Source organism: Manis pentadactyla, chromosome 9, assembly GCF_030020395.1.
Source record: "Manis pentadactyla isolate mManPen7 chromosome 9, mManPen7.hap1, whole genome shotgun sequence".
NCBI lineage: Eukaryota > Metazoa > Chordata > Mammalia > Pholidota > Manidae > Manis > Manis pentadactyla.
In genome coordinates, this window is record NC_080027.1 from 44062679 (window position 1) to 44080181 (window position 17503).

The following is a 17503-nucleotide window of genomic DNA, read 5'->3' on the forward strand; positions in this document are numbered from 1 at the left end:
ACAAAATTTACATGATAAATTTAAGCAAAGACTATACTGAAACCAAAAGTCATAGCTAGTGTAAATTGAGAAAATAAAATATATTAGTTCTTTTTACTTCTTTGTGTTATGTATAAAAGGATAGACAAAGAAAAGTAATTTCATTTAGGAAAGTTGGAATAGTGATTATTTACCATGATATCTATTTTCAGAATTTACATTAGAAATGCTGTTCAGGATTCTTCAGGTCCTTTTTTGATAAAATGTTTAAGGATTTTGTCTCGTATCTGCTTCTTTTTCACCACATAGACAATAGGGTTCATCACCGGGGGAATGAGAAAATGCATGTTGGCCATGAGTACATAGTTGCTTTTGGGAAGCCTTGGTCCAAATCGATAAAAGTATGGACAGGCAGATCATGGGTGTGAAGAAGAGGACCACAGCACAGAGGTGGGAAATACAAGTGTTAAGAGCCTTTAGACGGCCACCATGGGATGCAATGCTCAGTAGTTTTCAAAATCAACAGGTAGGAAAGGAGAATGAGGAGAAAATCAAGTCCCATGTTGGAAAGCACCATAAAGAGTCCAAAGATGCTATTGATCCTAGTGTTAGAACAGGAGAGTTTTAAGATGTCAGGATGCAGGCAGTAGGAATGAGAAAGTACATTGGAGCAACAGAAGCACAGCCTCCTCAAGAGGATGGGGAGGGGTATCTGTGCAATCATGGCTCTCACTACAATGGCCAAACCTACCCTGGCAATTACACTATTGGTGAGGATGGAGGCATAGTGCAATGGACGAGAAATGGCCACATAGCGGTCAAAGGCCATTGCCAATATGATAACTGACTCGAAATCCTGGAAAGTGTGAATAAAAACATTTGGGTGAAGCAAGCAGAGAGAGTGAACTCTCGAGCATCCAGCCAGAAGATCCTCAGCAGTGAAGGAAAGGTGAAGAGGGACAGACCCAGATCAGAGGCAGCCAGCATGACCAGGAAGAGGTACATAGGCACATGGAGGGCCTGTTCCTTCCAGATAACCGTCATGATGATCCCGTTGCCCACCAAGGTAATGAAGAACATGGCACAGAAGGGTATGGAGATCCAGATGTGCACAGCCTCCAGCCCAGGGATGCCTGTCACCAGGAAGGTGCAGAATGTGGACTTGGTGCTGTTGAAGGGAAACATGATGCCAGAGCTGCAAGCCTTTCCTGGAATGAAATGCATTGTCCCAGAAACAGATGTCAAAATTTTGCTTGAGCATTTAATTGACTATTCATAATACCTTCTATTTTAACTCAGCCTGATACGTGTCTAGTATGAGATGCTATTTCCCACTATAGAGCATCTGAACCTCTAGACTTGAAAACAAGATCTTTTTTTGATCAAATTCCCCAAATATTGTGTCTTACTGAAGGAATAAATGAGAAAAAAAAATATCCTTGATATTTAATTGAGCTAAGACATTTAATTCAGATAATGATATTTAAAAATGAAAATTCCAAAATAAATAATGTACTTTAGATAAATTTCTTTTAAAAATTCATGTAAATTCATACATATTATTATAACAATGATAGTAGTCTATCATTCCAGGGTACTTCTAACTGCCTTGATCTGTAACACAGTGCTACTTAAACTATAATTCACATTTGAATATCCTATTTTTTCTGCAATGAAACTAGTGCAGAAATTGAAAAAAAATCTTTCAGAATTTGCATTAGCATAGTATATCTGTTTCTTTAATGATTTATTAGTATAAACAAGATTACTATTTTATTATTATTGCATTTTTTTATTTCATTTTTCTTAAGCACTATTTTAGGTATATTTTATAAAAAAATATTTTGCAATTGTTTGAAAAGATTTTACATGTACCTTTACTACATAGTTTAGAAGCACTATCACATGATAATTCATTGTTAAATGTAAAAATATTATTTTTCTTCATCTGAACATGAAAATAAATAATTCTATATATTTAAAAATACCAAATCTTTAACAGAAGATGGGCTTTCTCTATTATCATGGGCCTACATATTTTGAATTTTAATTAATAATACATAGAAATACTTTACAGTTACTAAATATTTGTGTTAACAAATATTTCATTAATAACAAAATGTTATACAATGCTACTTTATTAATTTAATTCAATATGAGTATGGTTATTTGTTCATCCAAATATTTAATAAATTTTAATTATTTTATCTCCATTTCTGGCTCTAAGCTTTAAGATCATAGAAAAGATCTAATAAAGCACAATCAGAAAATTTTATTGACAAAGTGAGAAGCCTGTATAAATTTTAATTGCCATACAGTATGTTAGAGGTGAGACTATTTTCATGTCTATGTTTCAAAACTTATTATCAGATAAAATCGGTATGGATACACTAAGTCTCCTTCCCATGGATAGCAAAGTACACATTTTTTTTTTTGAGTCCACCCTTTACTAGATTCTCTATTCATGAAAGCAAATAGAAATTACCTGTATATTCTTCATATATGCAGTCATCCCCACAAACGTGCCTTACAATATTTGCATATACTAATTGGCTATCACCTACTGTCACTTGCTAATGTCATTTTTGGTACTGTTTGTGGCCTTTGTATTGATGTGCACTTCCATATCTTCATTCCCTGAATGGAGCCTAGCTGTGGTGGCCTGAGTATTTCCCAGCTGCTCCTATTCAAATTCCTTCTGACGTCTAATTTTTGGTCAAAATAAGATTCTTAAAGGAAATATTAATAATGATAATAAAGCTCTTCTTAGAGTCTGACTACATAAACCTGGTATCGAGAATAAGAAGCATAAAAATCCTGTCCGCTTGTCCCTGCTTTCATTTGGCATTCTAGTCAGTTTTTTCAAAATCTTACCCCTAATCGATTTGGATGAGACTTGAAAGGATAATAAGAAGGGATTAACTAAAATTCTATGCATTGTCTTAAAATATTAAGAAAGTTGAAATTAGCTTCAGAAATTGTATTACATTCTTTTCATCTTAAATTTTGTTATAAAGGTTAGAGAAGATGTTGTGATGAGAGAGTTCAACAGAGAGAAACTCACTCTGTTGGGTACAAGCACATTCCGCTTAGTCCAAACATTATACCTTCCCATGGTAAGGACCTGGTGCCATGTTTCTTGCCTTTTCTTATCCATGGGTTTTTAAGCATTTTCAGAATCTGTACTCATGGCCAGTGTTATCATGGGCATGGAAAGTTCTACACTTCTGTAATTCAGGAAGACATTAAACTCACTTCCTTTTATTTGGTTCAATACCATGGTTCAAATATCTCAGGTTATTGAGGGAGGCAAATTAGGGATATTCTCACAGTAAAAAACACCTCTAATCCCCTGTAATTCCTTGTATTGCAGGCTAAAGTTTCTCTATTAAGTAATTTATCCAAAGTCTCTTTGGTCTTAGCCCTTTTATAAATGCAGGTAAACAATGTCTTCTCTCTTATCAGGCATCTCAAGGCAGAGCGTTTGCTAATGTCCTGTGGGAGCTTCTCTTTCTGTGTCCAAAATCAAGAATCCCTGTGTCCTGGTTTGAGCTTCTTTATTATTCATGCAGTTATCCCCTGAGACTAGTCACTCCTGGAAAGTCCCCTTCTCTTCTTGATTTAAAGTCTATTTTTCATTACTTCCCAGGAATGGTCCACAAAGAGCCCAACTACTGTTTTTTTTTTAATCAGGTGAATTGAAAATTACTCAGTAAGTCTTAGTGTTATCTCCATTCACTCTGAAGTAAATTCTTTTTTTAAAATGTAATATTTGCATTTGGGGATTTTTCATGTCTTCTTCATCACAGGCATCTGTTTGAACTCTACTACTGTTCATTCAATATTATATGTTTCAGATGTGAAACCCTATTGACTATATGTTCAAATTACCTTAGAATTCTGAAATGATAAAACATATGTGCTTTCCTGTGGTCATCGCACACACACACACCCCAAGCATACGCCAGTCACTTTACACAAATACACATACCTGTGTGTCAAGAGACCTGCTTGTCATGTAGTTTCAAATAAGAACATGGACATGATCTTGCAGGCTAGCAAAACCTACATGATACAGATTCAATGACATTCAGAGAGTAGTCAGATTTCCATTAACTCTGCTAGGAATATTGTGGCAAAAGCAAGAGACCTTCCTTACGACAAGTCATGCTTGGGAACTTAAAAAACACTTTTTCTTTGATGCAAAGTATTTTTCTCTTCTATAGAGGAGAAAAAAATCATATGGAAATCACTTGAGTGCACAAGTTGATTGATTAGCTACCTCCACTGATTCTTCTCAATCTGAGGCTTTCTATACTGATAATAACATTGTGAATTGAAGCCACTATGGAAAATAAAGTATCATACAGAAGGGCATATTATCCAAGGTAGCTTACCATTTTTCTGGGTATTTTTGTCATTGTTTTTAATTTTTGTTTGTTTCATGGAATATAATCATTACAAATAGGCATTATAATTAATAATCTGTTAACTCATTCCATTTTCTTTGTGACTTAGATTAAAATAGAATAGGAAATTTCCTTTCTACTCAAAGTCATGAAGAACTTTGGGAAAATATTAGTTAAATGAGGGACAGGGAATAAGAGAAAGATATCCCTGTATAAGTGATCCCTAAAATGTGAGGACAGATTTTTAGATGAGATGTTCAAATGTATAGTGTTTGACTACCTCCAAAAAAGGAATTATTTCTTATCCCTATTTTTTATTTTCTATTAATTCATTATATATACCAAGGCCTAGCACAGAAAGGACATGAAATTAATGCTGTGGCAATATTTTTTAATTCAGCAATATACTATTTATTCAAAATATGTATTGACAACTGTGCATATTAAAGTATTAATGGCTGCATGTGTACTTGAGACATAGCAGTGAAAATGAACATATAAAATGGCATTACAAAATATATCGATAAATTTAATCTCTCAGGGGCCTTCAAGAATAATTAAATATATATAGAATATCAGAGTTGGACTAGGCACCATACACCATCCAACTACAGTTTTACTAAATGTAAAAATTACTTCTATTCTTATAAGTGAAATGGTTAACAGAACTGAGAATACACAGATCCACATAGATTATTCTATACAGATTATGAACTGTGGATACTGGTGTCAGCTTTCTTGTTTTTTCTAGAAAATTCTTACACAGATGTAAAGCAATAAATAACTTTACCATTTGTTTCATTGAATTCCTGAAAATAAACTTATTCAAACAACCATTATATATCCTCTTGGCAAGTGGAAATGATTTGAGAATAACAGATTGCTCACATAAGGAAAGAGCTTAGGTCACTTATCAAACAACAATATTTATCAATACTGTCCTCACATTCTATACCACATTATCTCCACCAAGTCTCAACTATTATGCCATAAACTTTACCCATTGCCATTCAGTTCCCAGCTTCAAAGAGATATCTCAGATACTGAGTTCAGATCGCAAAACCCTATAAATACCCCAGCCTGACCACCTTCTCCTGAAATACTATGACTATGTCATAGCGGTGTTCTCTCTTAACAGTTCAGTTAATAAACTATGGATCAAAGTTATGCTTGCTATCAACAAAAGTATCATTAAAATTACCCTGAAATAAAGACAGTTTTATTTGAGCCAAACTGAGGACTTAAACCCAGAAACATAACTTCCATGGTTAGAAAGACAGCACTTTGAGGGGTACATTTTATTTACATAAGATATTCTATGCTAAGTAAAAGAATCAGGGTGGATATACCTACTGGTACCAAAAGAAATTAAGTGGAAGAGCAAACATTCTTGCTGATCACGTCTTACAGATTATTTTATTGGTACTGATGGAAACTTCCTGATTAACTACATTCCTGAAAGGGTTTGAAACTGCAATTAGGTTAGGTATTTAGTCCCATTTGATGACTTGACCTAGAGAAATGACTCCACGTAGGCCCTGTGTTTTTCTTTTAAAATTGCCTTCCCATCATATTTTAAGACCCATAACTTGAATCTCCTGTTTAGGGATTTCCATGATGCAAAAGTGAGGCAAATCTCATGTTATGTCTGAGCTCCAGTCTCTTTATATTCAGTTCCCAAATAACTATGATTGCTTACATATTATTATGAATGAGGAAGATTTGTTTTTAAGTAATCCCTTCATATTTGATTGGATTGGAAAGCTTTTCCTTGACACAAATTTGTCTTATTAATAGGACAACTTCTCTTGTTCTTTCTGTCTGTTGTCATTGCTAATTTTGAACAATAAAAGAAGAATTACACAGAGACAAAGGCAGACATAGAACTAATAATTCTGCTGCTGTGAGATGGCTCCAAGGACTAATGAAGACAGAAAGTCTCTGCAGTACACTAGATTTAAGGGACAAATTTTGACTTGAGTAACCAAGCAAAAAACTTGTCTCTGCTTTGAGACACGAGAATCTGGTCGTGGGAATGACCTCTTTTCCAAATGTTGGAGTGATAGACTCATGCAACCTGCTTATAGCTACACTATAACTCTAAGGTATGCTTATCTTTCCAAATGCATACTTACATCAAACATAATTTATAGTTACATTGACCTATAGGGCACTTTCAATATAATTAGAATTGTCTATTTGAGAAGTGCCTTAAAATAAAAAGGAAGAAAAATGTTACCTTGACTTGTGTAAGGAAGCTTCCAAAAGGAGTTCAGGTTTCTTTCTTAGAATAAATTGTTAGGTAGCTAGCCTAAAGGAGACAAATTTTTACAGAGAAATTTAGAATACTTCATGAAAATAGTGTCTAGTATTCCCACATCTAGATCAATCAATTGAGATATGACTAGAAATTTCATTTGAAAAATATGAAGAGAAAAACTCCAAGGGTGACTTGAGATACTCATAATTGTGTAAGAACACAGATATCTAGAAAAGCTTTGGATATTGGACAAAATCTACTAATGAGTATCCCAAAAGTGTTCCCTGTAATAATAGATTGATGTCAAATCCAGTACAATAAGAAAATATAGATAAGTCAATAGGAGAACTTAGATATAAGCACTTTTAATCTTATTAATACAGAATTCAGGAATAAATTCTGAAGCAAATGTGATTTCAAGATTATCCTCACATATTTTGAATTGTCTTAAGTAGATTAGGGTATAAATGACAAGGAAATGACCTTTTGTTTTGCTTAAGGGCAATCTACAAAAGACTATTGATCCCAACCTCATAAAAAAAAAGTGCTGTATGTACCAGAACTTCTTTTGAGTGCATTAAAGAACTGGGTCTACGTTAAATAAATGAACCTGAAATGAAGGTTATTTATATGAAATCCACCATAAATATAAAGACATAGATGATTTAGAACAAAAAGATGAAAAAATTTCACTCTACAACATTAAGCAAAAGAAAGATGAGTAGCCAAATTAATGTCGGACAAACTAGACTTCACTAGAAGGAAATTTGCCAGAAAGAAAGACAACATTGAAAGAAATTTAGACAAGTCCACAATTATGGTATGAACACTTGAAATGTCCTCTCTTTACAATCAATAGAAAAATGACACAGAATATTAGTAGGACTATAGAGGATGTAACCAACTATTAGCCAATTTTACCTAATTGGCATGTATGTTTCACTACACACCATGTCGGAACAACGTGTTTCTTGTTTTGATTGCTTTCCCCTAAGTCCTGCAATCAATGTCTCATGAACATAATTCGCAAACATGCATTAGATTTTACTAAATTACCATGTTATATTTTTAGGTGCTGATCCATGGATAACATCAAATGCTTTTGCAAATTTTGGAGGTCTCCTCCCCACCTCATTAAGCAAAAGACTTTTTCCCAGTCTACATGTGAGTTCATGCCTACTAGCGATATTTGTCCTCTTCTTCACAAGTTCCAAAATATTCAAAAGAAAATTTATGTTATTGAAAATAGGCCATTCAAAACCAAACTTAAGTGTTCAGGTAAAACATATGGTCTTCATCTGAGTAACAAACTGTTTTGCTAGTCATTTGAGACTTGTTGATGTGCAATTTCAATCCTGTATTAATAATATGATAACTTGATAAATTATTGAGAGAAAAACACAAGGATATAGAAGGACACGATCTGATGACTTGTACAAAACAACTTTAATATATTTCATTTTGTATTGAGAAAGATAAATTGAGAAATGGTTTTGTTTTGTTACTTCTGGAGAAAGGAACTTGTGTCTTGTCCAAAATTAAATGAAACAATTCTGTGTATTTTAAGTTTTGACAACATGCATGCACATACTTGAATTAAATAATCTCAAGTAGTTATTTTATTTGCTAAAAAGCTTAATATTTCCTAAATAGTAGATCTATCTAAATAGCATTCTCATTTACGTTTCACTCCAGCTTTTTTTCACACAACAAAGGAAGAAATTTTTCTGACCCACTGTGTTCAAATAAAACGAGAGCTTTTAGTTTCTCCAGTAGAAAAGGATGCTCAAAGATGCTTAAAATCTAAGACATACTTCCTCCTTTCTTAGATCCCTTGTGATGGAAATAAATATAAGCTTCTAGGTTATGGATTGGGAGCCCAAAGGACTCTTTATGTCTCAGCAGAGCTTCCAGGCACCTGGGAGACCCTCTGGCTGATTTGTAAGGCACCATTAAACCGCCAAGCCCTTAAATCAAGGCTCTGTTCTCCACACTGAGCTGTGGAGACCGTGGAGACCTGTGTCTTACAGGGAAGGACGATCCTGCCAGCAGACACACTTGAAAGTAAAAAGGCCATTCATTGTGCAGTAAGTGAAGTATTTCAGAGATAAATAATATCAACCTCTGTTTGGAAACCTAAGAATGTCCATTCAAGTAAATTGGCTGAATAATAAGCAACTTTCCAAGGCAAAGGGATCAATAGGAATGGCTGGTGTTACTGAGTTTAGGATGTGTGAGATTTGGGAGTTAAATTGTTAGGAGAATCCTGAGTTTGATAAGTGGTATGTTTTAAAGTTAGATGTTTGACTTAATTTTGTTTGTGTTTTCTCCTAAATAGTAATTATTGTAGTCATGATAATTTAAAGAATATATATTAATGGTTTATGTGTATATTGTGTTTACACAGCTAGCTAGATTTTAAATTCCCAAATTTCATGGCATGTCGACATTATACTAAGCTCTTATCTGTTTTCTGCTTAATCTTTCTAAACACTCATTAAGATAGGTATGATTATTCATATTTAGACAACAAGGAATATTAGTCCTCAGAAAGGTAAATGACCTTCCGGATCATGTAAGTATGAAATGACAAAGCCAGTCTTAAAACTGTAATAATTAAGTTTCTTCCATAATGTTGTTTTAGTTCTCACCCATGTTTGAACCTCCAGCACTTAGGTTGGTACAAACAAGGTCGTCACTAAAAACTCGTAATTGATACAAGGTTGTACAACATAACATAACATAATGTAACTTCAAAGGGGAGGCAGGGAAAATAAAACTTTCCTTCTAATAGAGAATATAAGAATTGGTTAATGCTAGGTCTTTTCCTTGACAAAATAAATAAATAAATAAAAATAATTAATAATAATAAAAGAATCAGGGATAATAAGTTGATATCAAGAAGATTATATTCAATTGGTTATTTGAAACTGAAATTATGGTAAAGCAAGAGCTTTATGCTGATACTAAGATGCATGCATAATAGACATATATATGTGAATGAGTGTATTTATACATGTACTTATGTGAAAGTGCAGGATATTTTTATAAAAATATATGTTATGTGTTTTCAACCTGCCTCTACCCAGGGCATTTCCCATTTGTACATGTATAAGATTAGACCCTTTAGTAAGTCAAAGTTACAACTTTTAAAACATTTGTGTAAGAACATGACTTCTGGTTGGACTTTGAGAGGAAGAAAGCAAACATACATATATAACGCATTCATCCTGAATTAATTTTTCCTAAAATTTCCCTCCATTCTTCCTTCCCTATTTCCCTCCCTCCCTCCTTCTATTCCTTTCTTTCCTTCTTCTTTCCTCTGTATCACTATCATTTCATATCTCTTTTGCTATCTCTGTTTCTTCTCTCTTTCCTTTATCCAACACATGTTTAAACTGCTGTTTACTGATCTGGAATAGTCACATGATTGACTATGACCTTACTTATTTTTTTTTTACAATTCTTTCAAATACATAAGTAATACATCAAAGAGATTTGATAGATATAGATAGACTGACATATATGTGTATCTGATTCATGTAACTTCTTTCAACAGTATGATTTTTAATAAAATTCATATAGGTTTTAATATGAAATCTTAGGCAATGAAAATAATGTAAAAATTTATTATTTTACAGAAATATTTTCATATTTCTTAACAATCCATTTTTTTTCTTAGTGAGGTTATTTTATAATGTCTACAATTTGTTAATGCATGCATTTGTATTAAATATTATAAGCACTCAGAAACAAATGCTGATTGATAACTTATAGGCAGCGTGTTAATAAGTGCTTTTGTTCTATCTCATACAATCAATCCTCACAGCATCATTTAATGTAGTATTTTTATTACAAATTTATTACAAAAGAAACTGGGATTTAGTGAAATCAAGCAACTTACCTCACACATACTTACTCAAGTATTCAGTTATACAAAAAATTATTTATCATAATACATGAGACTTCTCAGCAAAAATATCATTTACAGAAACAAAGAAGCTTGTTATCTCAAGTACTTGCAAGCTGGTCGGTAGGGCAGAAAAGTAATCAAAATTCAAAACTTTATGGGTGCAATGATAGAAGCATTAAAAGGTACCAAAGAAGAAAGTTTGTTAAATTCAATTTGTAAGGATTAGGGAATACTTTCTACAAAAGATAAAATTTAAATTAATTGTTAAGACTGAGATGAAATTCACTAGCTATGTAAGAGGGAAGACCAAGTGATCCGGTCATAGAGCTCGGCTTGACCAAGGTATAAAGACATAAAATGATAATGTGTAAGAATAGAGCTCCAAGTATCTTCAGAATGACTATAACAAAATACAGAGCTGAAAGAGGTCAGGTAATATCTGTGATGTGCTTAGAAAAAGGCAGTGTCCAGATCAAAAAAGCCCTATGGCTTGTAATAAGGAAGCAAAGGATGTCAAGTTTATTTCATAGTTTATGAGGAAATGTTGAAAGGAGTGCAATGTAGGAATATTGACATATTATGAAGTCACTATAAAAATGTATGAACAATGGATTTATGGAAAGATACTACAGGTAGAGCTTTCAGATAAGAAATTGTTATAGTATGTTTTAAAGCAGCAGTAATTCAGATGAAGAATACTGGTGAGATTCAATAATAATAGCCTTTAGTTAAACTGCATTTACTATAGTAAGACATTATTTTTGCTTATTTTTATTATTTTTAATTATTTCTTATTAGAAACTTAGACTAGACACTAAAATTCTCATTTTTCTAGAAGGGAAGTAGACACAGAGGGATACTTACCTAACCAATGACAAACTATGGTAAAGATAGAGCCAAATTCAAACCCAGGCAGTCCAGTTCATGACCCTGGTCTTCCTAGCTACAATATCAACAGTAAAATAAACAGGTATTACATACATGGTTGCCTCATCAATAATATTTCTGAAGAAAACAAGAAAAAGTTGTAAGGGTTGGTACAGGTTAAATTAGCCTTATTCTTAGGGTATATATTTAAATTTTATATTTGAATTTGAAGCATCTGGAGAGAGATACCAACAGGTCAGTCAAATATAAATTCAGGAAAGGTATCTGGGTTGAGGATGGAAATTTGGTAGTTAATTGAAGCTTGAGAAGTACTTAATTTGGCCAGAAATTTTATATGACTCAGAGAAGAAGAAAAGTTGCAGAGAAGTAAGCCACTGAGTAACAGTGAGAAAAAGCATGCTTTTATAAAAAAAAAAGGTTTAAATTTCTAGGGAAGAAGCTACATGAGGGAGTTAGAGCTTTTTGAAATGGAGAAAAAATGAAAAAGACAGTGTTGGTAATGGTTGGAGAAGACATAGATCTTCCTCCTTTTTTTAGTGGGATATGGGGACCATGTAGATCAGAGTCAAATAAGGGAATATGTACAATAAAATAGCCTGGTACTCATCCTAGACATAATGAAATGTTGTTAATGGGAGTCACATGACTTCACAAACTGTAGTGACATTTCCTTGATGAGTGAGTTGTAAGAAACAATTTAGGAAAGATACCTTAAGGAGATACAGTTTGATGAACTAAAGATTAAAAATAATTAAAAGCCATTCCACATACAAAAACTTATTTTTTTCTTTTGGTTAGCTTTTTTGAGATATAAGTTAACCAATAAAATATACAATTTTAATAGTCAATTTGATGATTTTTTTTAAAAGTGTGTGAAGTCATGAATGGGTACAGCAGCTATATTATGGAACATTTTCATTCTCAAAGTTAGATCCTGCCTGTTTGCAGACAATCTCTTCACACACTTTCCTCTCTGAAACCTCAGATCAACTATCACTATGACTAATTTTTCTAGAATTTCATACAAAGGAGATCATATGGCATTTCATCTTTTGTATTTGCCTTCTTTCACATAGCATAAGTGATCCATTCATGCTGTTGCATCTACCAGTAATTTCCTCCTTTTTAATTTAAATTATCTCACCCACCACAGTTTGTTTATCCATTCAGTAATGGACGCGTGCTTGGTTGCTTTCCAGGTTTTTTTGACCATGAATAAAGCTGCTATTAATAAATGTGTATGACTTCTGTGCGTATGTGTTGTTATTTTTCTTGGCAAATTCGTAAGAGCGAAATCGCTGGGTAATGCTTACTGTATTTCCATGTGTACCTTTATGCTGCCAAACTGTTTTCCAAAGGGGCTGTGCCACTTGCATTACTCCATCAGCAGTGTGTGAGAGTTCCAGCTGTTCCACACCCTCATCAACACATGGACTTCCCAGTCACTTCTTAATTCTGGCTATTATAATGGTATCTTATTGTATTTCTCATTTACATTTACCTAATAAATACTGATGCTGAGCATCTTTTCATGTGGTCAGTTGCAATCCAGATATCAAAAGAAATCATTAGAAAGTTAAAAATGTAAACTCAATTTTGAATTTCCATATCTTAATTTTATAATTCCGTGCCCTCATGATGTATTCTGGTTAAATTTGGTTTTCAACTTTCCTAAGACACAATTGCTCTGTTATAGGTCTGCAAACATCCTGAACTGCAGAGCCGCCTACGTTTTACCATGTTTACCACATTTGCTTTTAATACCACTGTCTCTAAGCAACCCACCTTCTCCTTCATTGGTATTCCTGGTCTGGAGGCTGCAAATATATGGATCTCTATCCCCTTCTGTCTCCTGTACTTTGTAGCCCTAGTGGGTAATACTCTTCTGCTCATCTTAGTTAGAGCAGAACGGAATCTTCATGAACCTCAGTTCTACTTCTTGGCCATGCTCGCCCTTACTGACCTCGGGCTCTCACTGTCCACGATGCCTAGTGTCTTGGCTATCTTCTGGTTTGATGTCCGCCACATTGGCCTGGACGCCTGCCTAGCCCAAATGTTCTTCATCCACACCCTCTCCTCCGTAGAATCGGGTGTCCTCGTGGCCATGGCTTTTGACCGGTTGGTAGCTATCTGTGCTCCCCTAAACTACACCAGGATCCTGACCCACTGTACAGTTGGCTGCCTAACTGGAGCTGCCCTCATACGAGGGGCCACCCTGCTGGCCCCTTTGCCTTTCTTCCTCAGGACCTTTCCTTTCTGTGGGGCCAATATCCTCTCCCACTCTTACTGTTACTACCCAGACATGCTGAACCTGGCCTGTGGGGACATCACATTCAGCAGTGCCTATGGACTGGCTTTCGTACTCGGCACATTTGCAGTGGATGTGGTCTTCATCCTGGCTTCCTACATGAAGATCCTGGGCACAATTATGAAGATGGGGACTCAGGACAGAAACTGGAGACCACTGCATACTTGTGCCTGTCACCTGTCCACAGTGATCATATTTTACCTGCCCCTCATCAGCTTGGCTGTGCTGCATCGTTACACCCAGGACACTTCCCCAATTCTGTATACCACCATGAGTAATGCCTACCTCCTCATGACACCACTGCTCAACCCTCTCGTCTACAGTCTCAAATCCCGGCAGATCCAGGCAGCCCTACACAAACGATTTTGGGTGCAACGTGTCATTGCTGGGGAATGATATTTTTCCTCTATCAGAAGGGATAACCAATTTAAAAATCCTGTTTAAGATCTACTACACGCCAAGTAGTATGCTGGAACCAAGCATGCAAAAATAAAAAATACTCAGGTCTTCCTCTCAAGAAGCACCTAATCTAATTAAGGAGGGAAAGTGAGGCAGAATGCTTTAGAAAAGGATCATATGATCCTGAATGATGATTGTTTGGTATTGGTAAGCAGAAAAGGCAACAGGAATCCAGGCTCAGTGTTTTTGGTATATGAGTTGGATGCAAATCACAGTGACATCCACCACATCAGCCTGAACGTTGCTTAACCCAAATGTTCCTTTTGGTTCCAGCTGCTAAATTGAGGAGTCCAACTCTGGAATGTGAAAGAACAATGAAGGGCTGATTTTATAAAGAAAGCAAGATATCATCTGGCTCTTGACTGCCAATGTTGTTTAAGTCAAGGCATTAAAATTCAAAATTGAGGATAAATTCATGAATGCGTGTTTAATATTTCTAACCATTTCTTGGATAATGGTCTGAACATTCTGACTTTTAACAAAATAGAGCTGTATGAAAAGAAATAATATATAATGATCTGAGAAATGTTTATTCTTATTCATCTTGCTTCTACTTTCAGAATTTACACTTTATTTAGATTTTGTTTTGTTTCCCATTTCATACTGAGAATAGACTGGGTTATACTCTGACTCTGACACAAGGATGCATCTCCTTTCTCTAACTTTCCAAGAAGAAAAATAAATTAGTTTGTTCTTTTCTGGGGTCAACTTTTGATGTTAGAATCTTAAAGCAAATGAAGAATTATCCTGCTGGATCAATGCACATTAAAGAAAGAGACTTAACTGCCCTTGACGATAAATAAACATGGTAACACAGGAATAATTTCAAGCTACTTAAGAAAATTTTAAATGAGTTTTTAAATAAGAGCTCAAGTAATCAATCAGAAAATATGTTTAATGTCTTTGTGACACATTTAGGAGGCATCAGAGTCACACAGAAGACATACTATTCATATAGCTTACATTCTATTAATGGAAATGGTAGACCACCATCAAACCACATTATAGAATGTGATTATTGAAGGCAGGGCTTGGTTTGAATAGTTATTTGAATTAAGAGGAAAGTAAGCCAAAGAGGCCTGGGTTTGTTGGGAACTTCTGCCTGAAGACTTAGAAGATCATGAGAAGATCCTGGAAGCTTGTGCTCGATCCCAGTTCCAGAAGCATTCTGTAAGCTGTGGTCTGTTAGGTATTAACAGAATAGAGGGAGTTATAAAAAGAAACAATTGGTTGTTGCCTTACTAAGAGATCATTTAAGAAGTATAATGAACACCCTCAAAAAGTAAAATTCTGATTATTAAGACACTTTCCATTTTTTAAGGTCCAATTTAACCATTTTCTTTATTGTGAGTCTTTCTGGTCAAAAGCCTCTTAACTCTGACTTCCTTCCCTAAGCATGAGTATAGAGTACCAGGGATGGTGATAATTCTCTTTTGAGGAACTCCTTATCTCTTTGTACAGTTTGGGTAAGACTAATAATATAAAAATTCTAATGAAGCCCTCCCTTTATCCTTCAACTGTGAAGATTAAGAACTGAAGGAAAAAAATTGTCCCCCTTTATATGTTAGACTAGAGACAGTGTGAAGGTTCTCCTGTCTATTTGGAGCATTGGAAGGACATCAAACCACCTGTGGTCATCACCTTCCCTAATTATGTGGGAGAAATGGTTATCTGCATTAGTAGAAAATGAGTACAAAACAAAATATCAGGTATGAGAAACTTTCAGAGAGAAAAAGTGACATGACAGTATTGAGTCCTGAAGCTTGAGTCTCTGAGATCCTTCCTTTGAATCTGTGTTCTATTCTGATATTTTGGTTTACATTTCTTTACTTTAAATTAAATAATGAATCAACTTAATGGCATGTTCTATCTACTATGTGCTGAATTGGACTATTTATTTGATTCTGTTTTGATTTATTCCTGTCTTTCTCACTCACTTGATGGTAATTTCCTAGGTGGTGACATTTTTGTCTGATTCATTTGTCTCTTAAAGTGCCTTAAAGTGCATATAATGAATGCCAAGAATAGTTGTGCAGAAATGTAAAACATGGGGGGCTGCAAATGACAAAAGGTAAAAAATCAGAAGAATTATATATGATTATTGAATCAGTATGTTAATGAATAATGAATTAATTTCCACATAACTCAGTTTAAAATGATGTAATAATGTCTGGCTTCCACTCTGTGGTAGTTAATTTAGAAGCATTATTAATATATATAAAGATGTTGATACCTGTTCCTGATATGCAATGACAATATTGATCAGATAAATATGATAAATGATACACACAAATACAAAATATGTCAATCTAGTCTGAACCTTTTTACACTTTTGTAAATACATACATTTTATGATAAATGTATAAAAATGGAATCTAAATGTGTCTTTGCACTGGAGAATAATTATTCTCTGGTCACCTTTGATATCATCAACTGAGTGACAGAAGCCTTTATTCTTTCACATTTTTCTTTAAATTCTGGCTTGACCCTTGTCCTCTACCATATTTTTGGCTTGTAACATAATGATTAATATTTATTGAACATTTACTGTATGCCAGATATTGTTATAAACACATTACATCAATTATCCATTCCTTATTACACTCTTTGAAAGTGGACATCGTGGTTAATCTCTCTTCACTGTTGGGAACATTGAGACACAGAGAGCCTGTGTCACTTTGTCCTTGGATACATAACAGATAAGTTACAAAGTCCTAATTTCAGCTTAACTGGCATATACTTATCTTCAACTAGATGTGAAGTCCAATTTAATACAATTGAGGAAATACATTACACAGAATGCAAATTTTAGGTATACTGCTCTATTATATTTTTGCTTTAATCTCTCACTGAAGTTCTGTGTTAAATGAGGCTTAGATTGGGATGGTTTCAGAAAAAGGATCATAAAACATAAATTTAAATAACATTGTGAAATAAACACTCTCTTCTGTTATTCAGAATATTTTCATATTTTCCTCTACAGTACCTCAAAATTCCCAAAGACAATAATTGTCTATATAACCATACAAATATTTTAAGTCACATTTGAGCCATATAAATACATATGAGGGATTCTCATATAGAAAATATTTGTAGGACTGTATGTACTGCAATGCAGCTGAGAGGTAAGTAATGTGAACTCTAGAAATGAGAAACACAAAGTGAAGGTGTAAGTGGCTTTAGGAACACCTTTCCTGATCTAGTATTTTAAACTAGAAGAAGATTTTATACTTCTAGAAAGATTGTAGTAAAACCATACAGAGATGTCCCAAAAGAAGTACCTTAGC

At 34.3% G+C, this 17503-nt stretch overlaps 1 protein-coding gene and 1 pseudogene across 1 annotated transcript; one reads left to right on the top strand and one right to left on the bottom strand.

The window, feature by feature from the left end:
* Positions 1-212: 212 nt before the first annotated feature.
* On the bottom strand, positions 213-1203 carry LOC118912086 (olfactory receptor 51G2-like; annotated as a pseudogene).
* Positions 1204-7381: 6178 nt separating this feature from the next.
* LOC118912087 (olfactory receptor 51G2-like) lies at positions 7382-14153 on the top strand. The gene is made up of 2 exons (XM_036884872.2): positions 7382-7468; positions 13146-14153. Exons 1-2 carry the CDS (start codon positions 7382-7384, stop codon positions 14151-14153), a joined length of 1095 nt encoding a protein of 364 aa, XP_036740767.2.
* Positions 14154-17503: the final 3350 nt, after the last annotated feature.

Excerpts from the sequence above, each read along its gene's own strand:
- LOC118912087 (XM_036884872.2), top strand. The coding sequence starts at position 7,382 with ATGTCGGACAAACTAGACTTCACTAGAAGGAAATTTGCCAGAAAGAAA. Across the intron at positions 7,469-13,145 it reads TAGACAAGTCCACAATTATG|GTCTGCAAACATCCTGAACT; the intron begins GTATGAACACTT and ends GCTCTGTTATAG.